This window comes from Microtus ochrogaster, chromosome 18 (assembly GCF_000317375.1).
Source record: "Microtus ochrogaster isolate Prairie Vole_2 chromosome 18, MicOch1.0, whole genome shotgun sequence".
NCBI classification, from domain to species: domain Eukaryota; kingdom Metazoa; phylum Chordata; class Mammalia; order Rodentia; family Cricetidae; genus Microtus; species Microtus ochrogaster.
Genome location: NC_022020.1, coordinates 15,447,426 through 15,463,245, shown reverse-complemented (window position 1 = coordinate 15,463,245; position 15,820 = coordinate 15,447,426). Strand labels below are relative to the sequence as shown.

Here is a 15,820-nt window from a genome sequence, read left to right as displayed (position 1 = left end):
ACACACACACACACACACACACACACACACACACACACACACACACACACACACGGGCATGCATGAATGAGAATTAGGTGAACTAAATGAATATATTGTAAAGAATAAAGTACTGTCTGAAAAGAATGAAACATAATATTTGGCAACAATGAGTACTATGCTTAAAACACTGTGATAGAATTCTGAATTAGGCAATTCAGAATAGAAACAAATTCTATATGGTATTATATACATTGATATAGAATATATATTGGTAAATATATTTAAAGGAGAATCCAGTGCTGGGTACAGTTAGGGAGCTTATCTGTCCATCTTTGATTGAATGTATTGAGTCATTTATTTTTTATTTTAGTATTCCTTTTTTTGCTAAACTACAGTAGCTTCTGTTGTAGAATGAGAACCATTGAAGTGTTGAATCGAACAAAGACCACCATAGTCAATAAGTCTGGGAAAATAATTAGAGATGTTCTGAAAGACAGAATCAATTGAATTTTAATGCACAACATACATAAATGTGTTTATTTTAATAAAATGCATAATTATAGATCTACATTTTAGAAGTAAATTGCAGGTTTGATGAATGAAATGTGTGATAGGGCTTCGCTCAAATGATCTTTTTGTTTTAGCCCCATACAGGTAATCTTCTGTCCCTTAATGTGTCAACAAAGTTTTGCTGATGTTGGACTGTCATTATACATAAAAGTTCTGGGAAATGAAAGTGCTTGGTGAGTTACATACATCATATGGTATTGATAATGGAAGGCAATCCACCAAGCCTGTTATTTTCCATTCTTTCAAAAAGACACTGAATGTGCTTTAATTATAGTAAGTAGGATGAAAATTACACTTTTCAGTTTAAAGATTTGCCTTTGTGTTTATGGTGTCAGGTTTTGAATTATATTTTCAGTGTCAGCACGGTTGATAAACAGTCTGACTTTGGGTTTTGTGATATTCAAAAGAAATAATAAAGTAACTTTTACCTGCATTACTTTAAGGTCAAAAGTCTATGACCATAAAAATGGAAAATCTAATGACTCTCCATTTAACATTCCTAAGACACTATGTAAAAACTTTCTAAGAGAACAAAAATCTCCTATTTAGTAAAAATCTTTATCCCTATGGAATAATAGTTGTCATATTTGATGTTTACAGAAAAATCTTATGAATTCAGCTAAATGCACCAATAAATTTTCACTGGAATAAAGTCAATCAATTACAACATGATGATTGATAGCCATTGTCATTCCATCATATTTTAGACATGAAACAATTTTGTATGCATACAAATGCAGAATAATATTTGATAATAAGCTAAAAGAGAATGCTTTTGATATTGAAATGCCATGAGAATATCTTCTGAATACTTAAAAAGACTACAAAATATATGATATTTTATCTAAGAAAAAGCTTCCAGTGCTGTGCTAGAGGCATCTGTAGTTCATGTCTAAAGATAATGAAATTTTCATGATTTTTAGTCTCATAAATTTTATGTCTAAGTATATTTTGTCATTTTATATGAAAATTACCATGTGATGTTCTGTAATATTAATGCCATGTTAAGAATAGTAACAAAATGATGGAAACAGATTAAGAAACTTTTTAAACATATATATGTGTATATATGAGTATGTGTACGTGTGCATGAATATGTGTGTGTATGTGTGTGTGTGTGTGTATTTTAGATCGGCATCATATAACTCGGGTAATTTTGAGCCAATTATATAGCCAAGATCATTCTTGATCCTTTGCCTGTAATTCTGAATGACTACTACTGCATGACCCTGTTTGGTTTGAATATTCATTTTAAATAAAAATTGTTTTTATTATAAAATCATGTTTATTTTGCATTATTATATTTAAATTGAATGCTTTCTGGAACAATGAAAAATATTAACTGAAAATTATGATGTTTTAAAAAGTTAGTGTAAGGCTTCATATTTTTCAAGTACATCTTAAATAAATCAAGTATAGAAACACCAAAACAGACAGTACTAGCTTGCATTTATTTTTATAAATAAGTAAATACTAAGAGTAATTAAAAAGACTTGAAAAATTATCTGAAAGGAGTTTAGTCAGCCTCAGAATTCATTGTCCTGATCCCCTGAGACCACAATCAACATTTGTTTTGCAAAGAAAAGACTTTGGTCAAAATAAGCATGTGTTGGTGTATGCCTGTAATCCAAGCACAAGGGAGAAAGAGACAGGTGGAATGGTGGGACTTGCTGACTAGGAAGTCTAGCTCAATTTCCAAGCTCAAGATTTACTAAGAGACCCTGTCTCTAAAACTTAGGTGGAAAGTTAAGGAAGATGATTGACATCAACCTTTAACTCTATGTATGTGCATTGTATACATATACATGCACACACTCATATACATGTACAAGCGCATTCACACACACACACAAGGCAAGTAACACCAATCATTACAGATTTTCCTAAGAATAACATCAAGTTAGCATTTTCATTCCAAGTATTAACTTAGTTTTATAATTTTCCAGTATCAAGTATAAAATACATTTTCAAAAGGGAAATTAAAAAGAAGGGTGTGAAGTTGAATATTCTTTTCACCTTCTTCCAGGGTCTGATGACCATTGCCTGGCTAACTGCCTTAACACATTTGACATCTCATCTGTTTCTCCAGGATCTGAGCTGAAAACCAGGTTTCTTTTGTCTGGGAAGATTTTATGTAGAGATATTACTTATTCTGTATTTTAGGAGCACCTAAATGCTCAACTTTTGTCAAACAAACTCAGTCACACTTTTTCTCTCATTTGGAAATAATGTCTTAGTTATTTTATCAACTGCTATTATTCCCAAAAATCTCTCCAGTTTATTTTCACCTTCAATTACCAGAACTATCAAGTGCTCATAAAGCACTTTTATGTGTAGGATTCATTGTTATTTTCAACTCTGAAAGGACATTAAGCGCACTTTATGTCCTTTCCATTGTTTACATATTCGTGGATGTCTTAAGTTCTTTGACTTATTCATCATGAAGTATAGTTTTTTCAAAATTTTCTAGATGTATGAAGACATAACTTTCTTTTCTTTATATTTTCTTTGTTACTTTTTCTCTGTCTTCAAGCAGGAATCATGTTAAATACCAATAGAAAATATTCATTTGTTGGATATGTAGCCAACTTTTGTTATAGCTGATACTTTTGAAGGGTGGATAAGAAGGAGACATAAAGACATTTCAATTGGACATGTGACTAATCTCATCATTGCTTTGTCCTTAGAATAGCTTTTTTTTTGACATGAGGAGCAAATGGAATGACCCTAGATGGTGGATCATTTGTGCAGCCTCAAAGACTGTAAGCTGAGGATTTGGTAAGTTCTGTTATTCATCTATCTCCAGTCAATTGTTGCAAAGCAAACTGAGTTTTTGTTTTGTTTATTTATTCTTTCAAACTTATCTTTGAAGATGATTCTAGCTAGGAACCTGAGGTTCCAAAAAATAGTAGGTCACTGCGTGCTACAGCATAGGTCTTAATTACACCAAAGTCCCAAGTGTCAAGGTTGAGGAGCTGGTAGAAATTTTAGAGTTGGGACATAAACCAAGATTTTAGATCACTGGGTTTATTCTCTAGAGTGGCACAGTTAGACTTTGAACTCTATATATGTTTCTCTGTTTTTTATTGTGGTTAGAGGCGAATAATATCTCTGTCATATGTTCCGGTCATGCTATGCTACCAAGTCATATGCCCAGAATAATGGGTCAATGAATGTATGATTACACCTAAAATATTTTGAGTCAAAATTAACCCTTTATCTTCATCATGTTAAATATTAACTGCATATATTTATAGGCACTTTATACAATTGTGAATAACTGATTGAGTCTGTATATCAGTCATGACATAGGAACATTTTCTGTAGTACCAATGGATAGTCCTACTGCTCTGCGACACACTTTTCTTTCTACTAGGAGTCCAGGGATTCCTTGGCCCATTTTCCTTCTTCTCCCATGTGACTTACTAAAATTCTTTGGATTATATTCTTAAAATAGATCTAAAAGAACTGTATTCAATGATTAAGATAGAGTTGTTTTTTTTCTGGCTTTAGTTTCCACAGCTACAACTCAGTACGAACCTTAATAGCAAGACTTCCTTGTATTTGTAGTACTGGGAATTAAACCTAGGGCCTTACGTTAGGTGGACAAAAGTTCTTCTACTGACTTGTATTCCTATATTCATTTTGTTACTTTTTGTATTGAAATAAGATCTTAAAATTTTGCTCAGGATAGTCTTAAACTTACTATGTAACCCATAGTAATCATGAATTCATTGTGTAACAAAGGATACCTCTGAACTTATGATTCTCCTACCCAAATCCACCTGCCTCAGCTTCACAAGTAATTCTAATTATAGGCCTGTAAAACTAAGTCTTACTTAACAATCTCAATGATCTGATTTTTATAAGAATGTTGATTCTTGCATTGTTTAAACTTCATTGCTCAATTTTGGCTGAACCTTTATTGTTTCGTGTTAGGAAAAGGGTATTGAAGGCTTCTGCTTGTTATAATTTACAGAGGGTCTGTGACTAGAGTTTGTTATCTGAGGAATGATGGGATTATAATTAGTCCTTACACTTTGAACCAAGAGAAGTAGATGAGTTATAATTTGCCTATGACAGTATGGATTATAGTAGTCAAGAAACAAGACAGCTGGCATTGGGATACACTATGAAAGTGGAGCTTCAGATGAGAGATATTGATTGTCAATACAGGAGGAAGTAGCTGGACACAGCTGTGAGTAATTCAAGGGCATGGGGTGCATCCTATTCATCTTTATGCCTCAGAGCCTAGTCCAGACTTTGTATTCAGCTGGCATATAATGCTTACTGAACAGACTGAGACAATAGCTGGGTCGAAAGGATTGGCAGTTTGTGAATCTGGATGCACAAGATTTTTGTGATGTCAAAAACATTACTAAGTAATTAATACAAATGAAAATTGCTACTGTGCTAAGTACCTTATGGATGATTTAACCATAAATAAAACAATGAATAAATAAAATAGAATAATGGAGCTTAGTGAGAACATTATACATCAAGTTCATATAACTCCCTAAAAACTATCCTTCTGCAGATATGAAATTTTAAGACAGAATAATTACTAAAAGAAAATATGTTAATTAACTTTACCTCTGTCATTTATTAGTGAAAAATAAATGTTAATGTAGACAGAGATTGCTCTTTCATTTTCTGGCTACCCAAACACAAATAATAACACAGAAATTATAACAGTTAAAATACTGTTTTGTGATTACTGAAATGTATAAAACATTTGTTTGTATTTGTTGAGATCATTTGATAGCATTGAGCTTCAAGTCCTTCATATGAGATAGTCTATTGATACATTATTATTAAACCAACCTAACAATCTTGGAAGAAATACAATAAATCAGTGATGTGGGAGATTGATAATCTACATTCTCTTTTCTACTGTTCTCATTTAAATGGAGTTGAATGTTCGGGTAATTTGTTAATTAGTTTTCCATATATGTTCTATTATAAATACATGCATTCGTGGCTAGAAAATTTCCTTCAACTATTAGCTTAGCCATATTTCATAGGTTTTGTGTCATGGTCTTCTTATCTTATAGTTTAAGTTTTTTGTGAGTTCACTATTGCATCATTTTATTCAACATCATAGAAGTACATTTGTAAATTTCAAAAGCTTAAATTTTTGACTTTCAATTATCATGTTCCTATTTTACCAGAATAATAAACCAAAAACACAGTTTAATTAATAGTCATGGATGTTTAAAATGAAGTAATCTCTAATTTTGTTTTTACTTAAACTTCTTTAGTGTTGACGAATTATTTATTTCTCTGCACATCTTTAGAGAGCTTTAATAACAAAAGTGTTGTTCTAATGGGGAGAATGGACATGGTCATGAGCTAAAAAGACATGGGTTGTGAGAAGGATTTTCAAGGGTTGTAAAAAGCCAATCGAAAAGGAGATTCAGAGAGACCGTTACCATACTAGTTAGGGTTATGTAGAAGAATAGTGGAGGCATCATACCAAAATGTAAGCTTATTTAAGGGTTCCACAATAACCTGAAATGGAGTATAACAAAGGTTTATTTATTTGGGGACCAAATTCACAGTTAGGGTAGAGATCCATGGTCCTCTGTGTGTGTTGGAAGCTGGAAACCAAATCCAGCAGAAAAAGTGGCTGCCCACATTTTTCCTCTGTGCTTATAGTACTTTATCCCATGCCCAAAATGGACTGGTATCTAAAAGTCTTTTGGTTGAAGGAATTCTCACAACAGAATAGAACTGGTAGAAATAAACATTTGCAAAGTCTATTTATTAATTGGCATACAGGTTGTGGTTCCTATAGCCCAACAACAGCTTTTTTATCTATGGATAGTCCAATAATACAGTAATACAAAAGTTATTCAGTTCTTAAATCTCAAAAAAAATTGAATTCAATCATAATCATTTCTACCTGCAGAAGTAATGGTATATTCAGTTAAATTTTCTGGTGTGGGATTCCCCTCTGTAATCTGTGATTACCATTAATGAATTAAAAAAAAACTGCTTTGGATCTATAGCAGGGCAGAACTTAGTTAGGTGGGCAAAACTAAGCTGAATGCTGGGAGAAAGGAGGTGGAGTCAGGGAGAAGCCATGGAGCCCTGCCAGTGCCAGATGGAACTTTAACTAGCAAGCCACAGCCATGTGGTGATACACAGATTAATAAAAATGGGATAAATTAATATGTAAGAGTTAGCCAAAAAGAAGCTAGAGCTAATGGGCCAAGCAGTGATTTAATTAATATGGCTTCTGTGTGTTTATTTTGGTTCTGGGCGGCCAGGACAAGCAAGTGGCCTCCTTACTACAATTTTATATATTGATTCTTTGGTATTTGTCAGATTTTTCAAGATCACACACTAGAATAACAATTTTTCAGCAGAAGATAGAAAAAATATTTACTTAAGGGCAGTAAACCTTTAGGGCATTTGCAACTTTGCTAGGGAAGTTACTTGAAGAGACAACAGTAAATACAGTGGGGAAACCCTGTTTTTAGTCCCAGTGCTTAAATCATAGCAGAAAATATACACCAGGGTGAAAAGTTTAGAATAAAAGGGAGTAGTAACTTGGAGAGCGATTTTGAAATTTTTAAAATAAGACACAAAAGAAGTTGGAGAGAGGAAGGAACACAGTTGAACTTGCTGTAAACTTAGTTAAAAGCTGAAAAGTTAATAATGAAAAGTAATGGTAACCCTCAAGGGTCAAACCAGTACTTTACGTACACAATGTGCTTTAAACTGTTTTTACAAAAGGAGCGATGCTCCAACCATACTGAACTTATCTTTAGACACTAAGAATTTTCCACAAATTGCTTAGATGGATTCCATCTGGGTCGTCTCATTTAAAGCCCATTTGAGAGTAGCTGCTGCCTGCCCTTCAGAGAAATAATTCTTGTAAACCTTGATTATGGTTCAGGGAGAATGTGCCCACACAGAGGGATGGAGACTATAAATGTTTTATTCTGTCCTGTCTTTAATTCTGTTAACCCATAAGTTAGTCACAGAGGCATACACAAGCTAGAAAACCAACACAGCTTGATTGACAACCCTAATATTTGAAGGAGTTCTTTTGCATTTTTGTCCTTCAGTTTATTTGCTATGAAATAGAGATAATAATTGTACCAGTGTCAGAGAATTGGTTGGAAAGTGATTAATAAATGTGAACAAAGTTGACAACACCTTTCTCCATACTTGAAACCTGCAACCATAACTAACTTCTTAGGAATTAGGTATATTATGCAGGATTATACGCACAATATTACCTAGTATAATCGCTTGTTCACAGTAGAGCACTACAGAGCACTTCCTTTCTGTAAAGCACTTTCAACCAACTTCAACCTCTTCACTTCCCGTATAGACTCTGCATATTCATGGCAGAAGTCAGTCTATTGTCTCTCCATGTTCACCACTTACAGAGCGTGAAAGTTAAATTATGGAAGGAGACTGCGAGTTTCTTGACTTAACAGTATCATGTAGTCTTCAGAAGGGGGGTTTGAATTCCAGTAGTCAGCGAAGATGTGAGTAATATACTGTGATTTCTATTTTTACAAAATTAAGTTTATTTAAAACAGCCTTAGAGTAACTATATCACTAATGCAGAAACATAGGCAAGTAATAAAACTGATTATATTATAATTTTTGGCATCTTCTTATTTATTCATTGTTTACCTTAACTTTTATAACATATTATATATTATTTATTGTATTATATAATATATAATGTTATGTATATAATATTTTTCACAACATCTTATTTATTAACAGTTTTTTAAATAACAATTTCCTCTAAATCAATGAACACGCTCTTATGAACTCAAAGTGATTGAAGCAGGAAGCACTGGGCTTATACAATTCTGTAGCACATATTAGAGCTTTCAGTTTAGTATTTTTATGGGCCTCCTGAGATATGGTGAGATAGCAATGTGCAAATGTCTCTGTGAAAATGCACATGTGCATGAGTTTCTGCATGTCCACTTTTGAGTATGTAAATGCATATACACATGGCAAAAGCTGAAGTATTATCCATATTAACCAACCTAGTCATGTTAGTCTTTCTCTGAACTAATATTATATCCTATGTGTATATGTAATAAAGAGAAATGAAATTTATATACTCTTTATAAAACTTGATTGGCATTGAACTACACATGTTACCTATATTTGTTGCAGTTAAATAATTCAGTGGGGAAGTTTGCTGGGAATGAAATCAAATGGTGGCGCACGCCTTTAATCCCAGCACTCGGGAGGCAGAGGCAGGCGGATCTCTGTGAGTTCAAGACCAGCCTGGTCTACAGAGCTAGTTCCAGGACAGGCTCCAAAGCCACAGAGAAACCCTGTCTTAAAAAACCATAAAAAAAATTTCCGTTTGAATTAAAATCATAAAACAATTTATTACAATCATTGCTGGATTATATTAATTCAACAGAACACCTGGAAACACTTGATCTTTTAAGTTTTAGTAATTACTGTGTCACATCTGCTAAAAAGTGATTCAGTGTCTGACTTGTTTTATGTCGTGTGTTCAGCATTTGTCTTGTGCTATTCCAGCAGAATTCTGCCATCTCAGTCCTAAGGCTCACATCTGGTCTGGTCAATAATGTAATGCCCTTGAGAATAGGGTCAGTAGTAGCAGATCCAGCCAAGTGAGTGCCTGCAGAGGAAGAGTGTTCTTCAAAAGTCCCCTCAGCATCTAGAATAAGGTGATCAGCAACACTCAAAGACTTGGGGCTGGAGACTGATGCTGTGAGGCCAGCAGTATGCAGAGTGACTCCGTTTAGTGCTTAGGTTCTGGAACCTTGACTTCTAGATTCTTTAGAAAACCGGGACTGAATAGTATAAGAGTTGGGAAGAGTGAACTCTCTGTTGAGGATGCTATGTCTTACACTTGAAGGTGAGAAGAAAAATATTATTCCATAAAGGTTCAAGACTGAATCTTATTATTTCTCCTGTACAATCTTTGGGTAGGAAAGGCTTAGAATCAGTGTTTGTGAAATTCTAAAAGCTAGAAACTCTGTCACAATGTGAGATTTTTGTGAAGTCTTTAGAGAGAATGAAATTCTTTATGCATAATGGAAACTGAATCTATTTGGAAGCGAATACTAGAATATATTGGTAGCAGGAAGCAATCATATTACTGTTTGAGAGAAAGAGAGATTTGTATTGTGAATTTAACTGACTTTAATACACCAACATTTACTGATAGTTATTTAATACCTTGTATTAACTAACCCTATTTATTCAATGTGGTAAGTTTTGTTATGCTTATGTTAGAGACAAATAGAATGAAGCTTAAAAATTTAAGTGCAATACCCAAAGTCACACAACTTAACAGTGGTACAGTTTACATTCAAATCAGGTTTATTTGACTCCAAAATTTAGGAGTGGATGGATGCTGGAGCTACCACAGTTGGAGTCAGTAGCATAAAAAGAAACCTATCCACAATGTCACTGGATGACAGCCTAAGGAAGAAGCAGGATTTAGGAAAATACATTGATATAAAGTTATGTATTAGTGCTTCAGAGGGCAGGAAAGAGGGTCTGATTAATTATGACTACAAGAGATGAGAAATATTTCACAGTGGAAATATTTTGTACATTTTTATGATGTCAACATTGGGGTGCAACTTATTAACTTATCTCAAAACAGTGATATCCAGAGAGGCACTCTTTGTCTTGACTAAATTCTCTTAAGGTAAGGTTATGCAGTAAACTTCCACAAATGTGGTTTAATAAACAGAAAATGTTGCTTCTGGGAGAGGAGTCATATTTCTAAAAGCTGTTACTAAATTGCCAGGAGCATGCTGCTGCCAGTGGGGAATGCTGATGTATTTGACTACTTTTTACTGTCCTGTCTACTTCGTCCAAAAACATACAATCTGAATATAGGAATGAAAAATGTAAACTACTCTTTACTTTTGCTGCAAATTTATTAGTTTTTAAGTTTAAGAAGGCTTTTACTCTGTAATCTGGTAAACGTGTCATGGTGAATTTCTAAATAGACAAATATCAATGGGAAAACTATACAGAATTCAAATTTAAAACTGAATTCCCGGGATGTAAAGAAGGACAGAGGGTCATAGCTAATGGAAGAATAAAAAAGTCTTTGATGTACCTCACTAGTCTATGTTGGAATTTTCTTTACCATTTTCTGAAGGTTATCTCTAATTCTAATTGTCTGTTTCTGTCCTGTCCTTCTGAGAAACTGGAGCCACAGTTGCCCTTTCCATGAGCATCAGATGCCTTTGGTGTAATTAGGTAAGCTTCGGCGCTGACACTGGTGGTCTGCAGCTTAATTACAGACACTCAGAGGGCAGAAGAGGGCATGCGATTCAGAGCTGGCATTTGGATATTAATCAGTGTTAATGAAAGTGGAGCTTCTAAAGCTTCCACCTTTACACAAGATAGGTCCTCGGTTGTTTTTGTTTAAACTCTTCAGAAACAATGCAGACTATATCTATTCCACTTAATTTTATATGAAAATAAGAGATTACATAAAATTATCAAAAAATTAAGACTAGTTTGCCCCCCATAAACACACTCTCTGAGACCACTTTAGCCCCCCGTTTAGTACAGTTTATTGAAGAGAAGTTAACCCCAGCGGGAGAGCATCAGATGAAGAGCAAAGAAATTGAGCTGGCAGGTTAAAGGGAGAGATTTGCTGCATTTCAGGACAGTTTGTGTTCTTGCTAAATTAATGACTAGCAATAGGAAATGTCTATACTTAGTTCCAATGTTCCCTCTCAATCTTCCCCTGTCAACTCCTCTTTCTCCTTCTATCTTTATTTTGGTAGAGAGAAGCTATTGCTTCTAGAAGAGACTCATCTTTCTACAAGCTGTTACTGAGAACCAGAAACAGGCTGATGCGTTCCCTCCAAACTCCCCCAATTTTATTTCCTCTCTCCCTTCTTCCTTCTTAAACATAAACATAAAATTTATAAGGATAATAATTTTTCTTTGTTTGTTTTTAGAGACAGTGTTATTTTCTTTCTTTCTCCTTTTCTTTCTTTTGTTTTGATTTTTTGAGACAGGGTTTCTCTGTGTAGCTTTGGAGACTGCCCTGGCACCAGCTCTTGTAGACCAGGCTGGCCTCAAACTCACAGAAATCTGCCTGCCTCTGTCTCTCAAATGCTGGGATTAAAGGCATGCGCCACCACCGCCTCAAGGATAGTAATTTTTTTTTTTTTTGGTTTTTCGAGACAGGGTTTCTCTGTGGTTTTGGAGCCTGTCCTGGAACTAGCTCTTGTAGACCAGGCTGGTCTCGAACTCACAGAGATCCGCCTGCCTCTGCCTCCCAAGTGCTGGGATTAAAGGCGTACGCCACCACCACCCGGCTAAGGATAGTAATTTTTTAATTTCAGAGTCAAAAATTCAAAATCATGTTTTTTTCCTTCAGCAGCATAGACTTCCTTGATTTTAGAGAAAGCATTATTATATGTGTATGACATCAACATTTGTATATATAGAGAGGAAGTTGAACAAATATTCCTGCTAATACAAATTAAGAATTCCTATCTCCTAAAATAAAGAGAAGTCCACTGCTGCAAGGAAAAGTGGGCAAAGTTGACCTATCATGAGCTACTTGGGAATTATTCAAGACAATGGGAGACTTGTTAGTAGCTAATGATTCCTCTTCTCATTTATTTGATCTTGGCTCCACAATCTCTCATGCTGTCTGAGCACCCTCAGGGAGTATCACGGAGAGACCAGCGTATTCTATGTCACTTATTCTCCAATCACAAAGTCAAGTGCTACAACTCACCATTGACATATTTGTCTTTAAAGGGGTGTCTGGCAACATAAAAAGAAATGAATGGAGCAAAACTTAGCTGAGTGTAATGCGTAGAGGCTGACAGGCAATCGAAGTTTTATGTAAGTTTAATATAGATTAGTTTGTTTTCAGGCCATGATTTTTTTCAGCTCTAGTACATGTGCTGCTTATTAATGAAGCCAATCTATTAAAGTTGGAGCAATAAAACTTTTCTCCTTTTCCTTCTGAATGAAAGCTCACTGAATTTAATTCACATTGATCTGCAGCTCATAGCTTAAATGTAAAAATATTATGAGAAAATTCTGATATGAATTTGCATTCCTGACTCTTACCTGTGGTTTACCCTTATATAATAGTTAATCTTCATTCGAGCTTTGCCGGTTTTAGAATTTCCATGGAAACAGTCTCTGATTGTACCCATGACAGTGTTTCTGGAAAGGGGTAATTTAAGAGAGAAGACCTGTCTTGGATATGAAGAGAATGATCTGATGTGCTTGGGTCCTGGGCTGAATAAAAATGAGAAAGCCAGTGGAGAGACTTCCTGCTCTACATCCCGTGTAAAATCCCACTGTGACCAGCTGCCGTGTGCTTCAGCTGTCACAAGGGGAATGCATTTCCCTGAACTGTAAGTCAGAAGAGCCTCTCTGCTCCTAGGCTTCTTCTTGTTTACAGGCAATAAGATAAAATTTCCATTGACTAGATTCTAAAATTTGATGTATAGTAATTACCTTAGTATAGTTTTGTTTTATTAAACAGTAACAAACCAGCTATGCAGAGAATACCGTGGTATGGAGACCGCATGCATGAAAACTGACTGATACACTTGACAAATAGCATTCACATTACTAGACTCTGCAAACTACACAATGTCAGGCAACTGTGGAAAAGAAACAATGCTGAGTCAGGATCATAATCACAGATGCAAGGTAACCAGACTTGTACATGCATTACAGATTCACAAAAAAAGTACTGAAATTCATTGCTTCTATTTTTATTTCTCCCTTGTTTCAGTAATTTTGTTCAATGCTGATTTCACTAGAATTTAGTTCCAGTGAGGAAAGCTTTTGAGGATTCATATCCCTTGCTTATGTGGACTGCTACCACAGAAAAATTCATTTCTGTCAAGTGTCTCTAACAAGCTCATATCTGTAACTGTTACCTATCATCTGTTTGTTGTCTGCCCATCTTTGTATCTGACTACTTATTTTATCTTTTCCTGAGTATCTAGATAATTATTACCACCCTTGTGTATGCTATAATGATAAAATAAGACTACACCAAATGGTAAGGTATATTAGTCTAAGAAAAACACAGTATAATAGTCAACACATAGTTAATGAAATAGAATTAAATTGAAAATATATCCATATATTTGTATGTATATAGTACAAAGTAATAACCAACCAAATAAGCAAGGAATAACATGATATTGAAGCCATATACATAGACTAATTGGTAGCAGAGGTATAAAGCATGGGAAATTTTAAACACTTAATAGTTGATTTTAGAATGCAAAATTAACATTGTCCTTCAAAGAATGTCTGGCAGTGTTTAAAGAGATACTTCAATCTACCCTGGTCATATTTATTGATGAGAAATAGTTTCACATCAAAAGCAAACTGAAGCTATTTTTTTTCAGTCTAAATAGTAACTCTTCTATTGAAGAAAAGCTTCAGTTATATGGTCATGAAAACAATTGTGTGCTATTCTGGAATTTATAATCAAATAAACAAACAAAGCAGAGTGTTTATAAACTGCCTTCCAATGCTTTCTATTAACCTGTCACATTATTTTACTTAAATATTTAATGTTAATTTTTTGATTCAAATGTTTCAATTTCTGCTTGAGTATAGTCCTATCTATATATACATATTTATAACCTTAAAAGCATGTTTTCTGGCCTTAGCATCAAAGGCAGCATCAATAAAGCCAGACCATGAACTATTTTAGGGGTTAGTGGAGAGCAGACACAGGAGAAGCTCATTCACTCATTTTCCTTTCTGGACATTTGTTTAAATACCACATTCTTACAATGTAGCCCTGGCTTATCCAGAACTCACTCTGAAGAACAAGCTAGCCTCAAACTTGCAAAAATCCTTCTTCCTCTACTGCCTGAGTGCTGGGATTGAAGTCGTGCACCGCCGCCTGGCAGCAATTGCCTTCTATAAATGACTAAAATCCTTCCAACTTCTTTTCTGAAAAGAACATATATTTAATCATTTCTTAGTGATTTAATTTCATTTGTCTTTCTGAAACTCTGGCAAAAAAATAAGGCTATTCATATTCTTCCATTCATATTATCTCTTTTCGCTTGTAATGTAATTTTTGTGTTGCAGAACAATTAGTGCTGTTAATAAGTACAAAAGCTAAAGAAAATAAGAAAATAATACAAAAATACCAAATTATGGCTTTAGTAGTTGTGTATTCACTAGGTATTTTATTCGGTACCTACCTCTTTCAAGCCTAATGTGTGTTTTTAGCTGTGCATTTTAGTTTTATCCTTATGTTTCTTCCTCTAGAGAATATTCTATATGGAGGATAATGGTAATCATTTAAAACAAAAGAGAAAGAATAGAAAGGGTAATGGCACGGTTTCCGTGGCTGTCAATCAGTTGTTTGATGTCTTTCTAGTCTCCTCAGCCAACAAACCATTTCTGTGTTGATTAACTGGTTACTGGGAAAATCACAGAGGCATCCTGTTTACATTCCACCTCTTTCATGATGCCCCTTCTCGATGGGTCTCCCTCGTAAGACATTGACTAGATCTGAAAACTTCTGTGAGTAAGTTTGTGAAGCATTTTAGTACCAGGCCTGAAACCAACTCCTGATCAGATGCTTAATCGTAGGAAGAATAAAAGATGTTGAAAAAGAAGTCCTAAGCAAAACAGTACAACACAGACCTCATCACTCAACTTTCAGCTTTTCACAATGTGCTTTCTACAATGTTTTCATCAACATCTGGCAAATTTGGTCCTTATCCATCACAGTAATTTTAGGAATCATTTTATAGCATGCATTATAAAATGATAGCTTGAAAAAGTAATGGTGAATCTCAGAGTTCCTGCTCTGACCCGAGACAGTTGCTGAATGGAAACAAAATTTAAAAAAACAAAGCAATCAATGCAAACACACAGAATTTGTATGACTCCTCCACCGAAGGACGGGGATAGCAGTCACTGTAAAGCTACTTGCCTTGCAAGCTGTAGATCTCTCCAACGCTGTTCTGACGCGTAATGTGGTGCCAGTATGCACTACGAGGAAGAGAGATGGATTTCGATAATGTCATTGGTTCAGTCAAGCTCGTCTGAAGCTAAAAGAGAAAGAAAATGTATCTTAGGCTTTTTTGGAGATATCAAGCTCAAATCAACCCTTTAAAATGCCAAGGATTTAATGTGAGTGACAGAGAGAAGAATATGGGAAAGATTTCCATAAAATTCCCCATTCAATGATAACTGTGTCAAAAGTGAAATTGCCACTGAAAGATTTCCCATGCTCCAGTGGGTGGCCCACAGA

The 15,820-nt window shown here is 34.7% G+C and overlaps 1 protein-coding gene across 1 annotated transcript in view; it reads right to left on the bottom strand.

Annotated features, from left to right (window-relative positions):
• The window catches only part of Dok6 (docking protein 6), a 313,007-nt gene that overhangs the window by 56,609 nt on the left and 240,578 nt on the right, over positions 1–15,820 (bottom strand). The window contains exon 7 of the mRNA XM_026783400.1: positions 15,500–15,617. Coding sequence (XP_026639201.1) covers positions 15,500–15,617 — 118 coding nt within the window. The remainder of the gene's footprint in view (positions 1–15,499; positions 15,618–15,820) is intronic.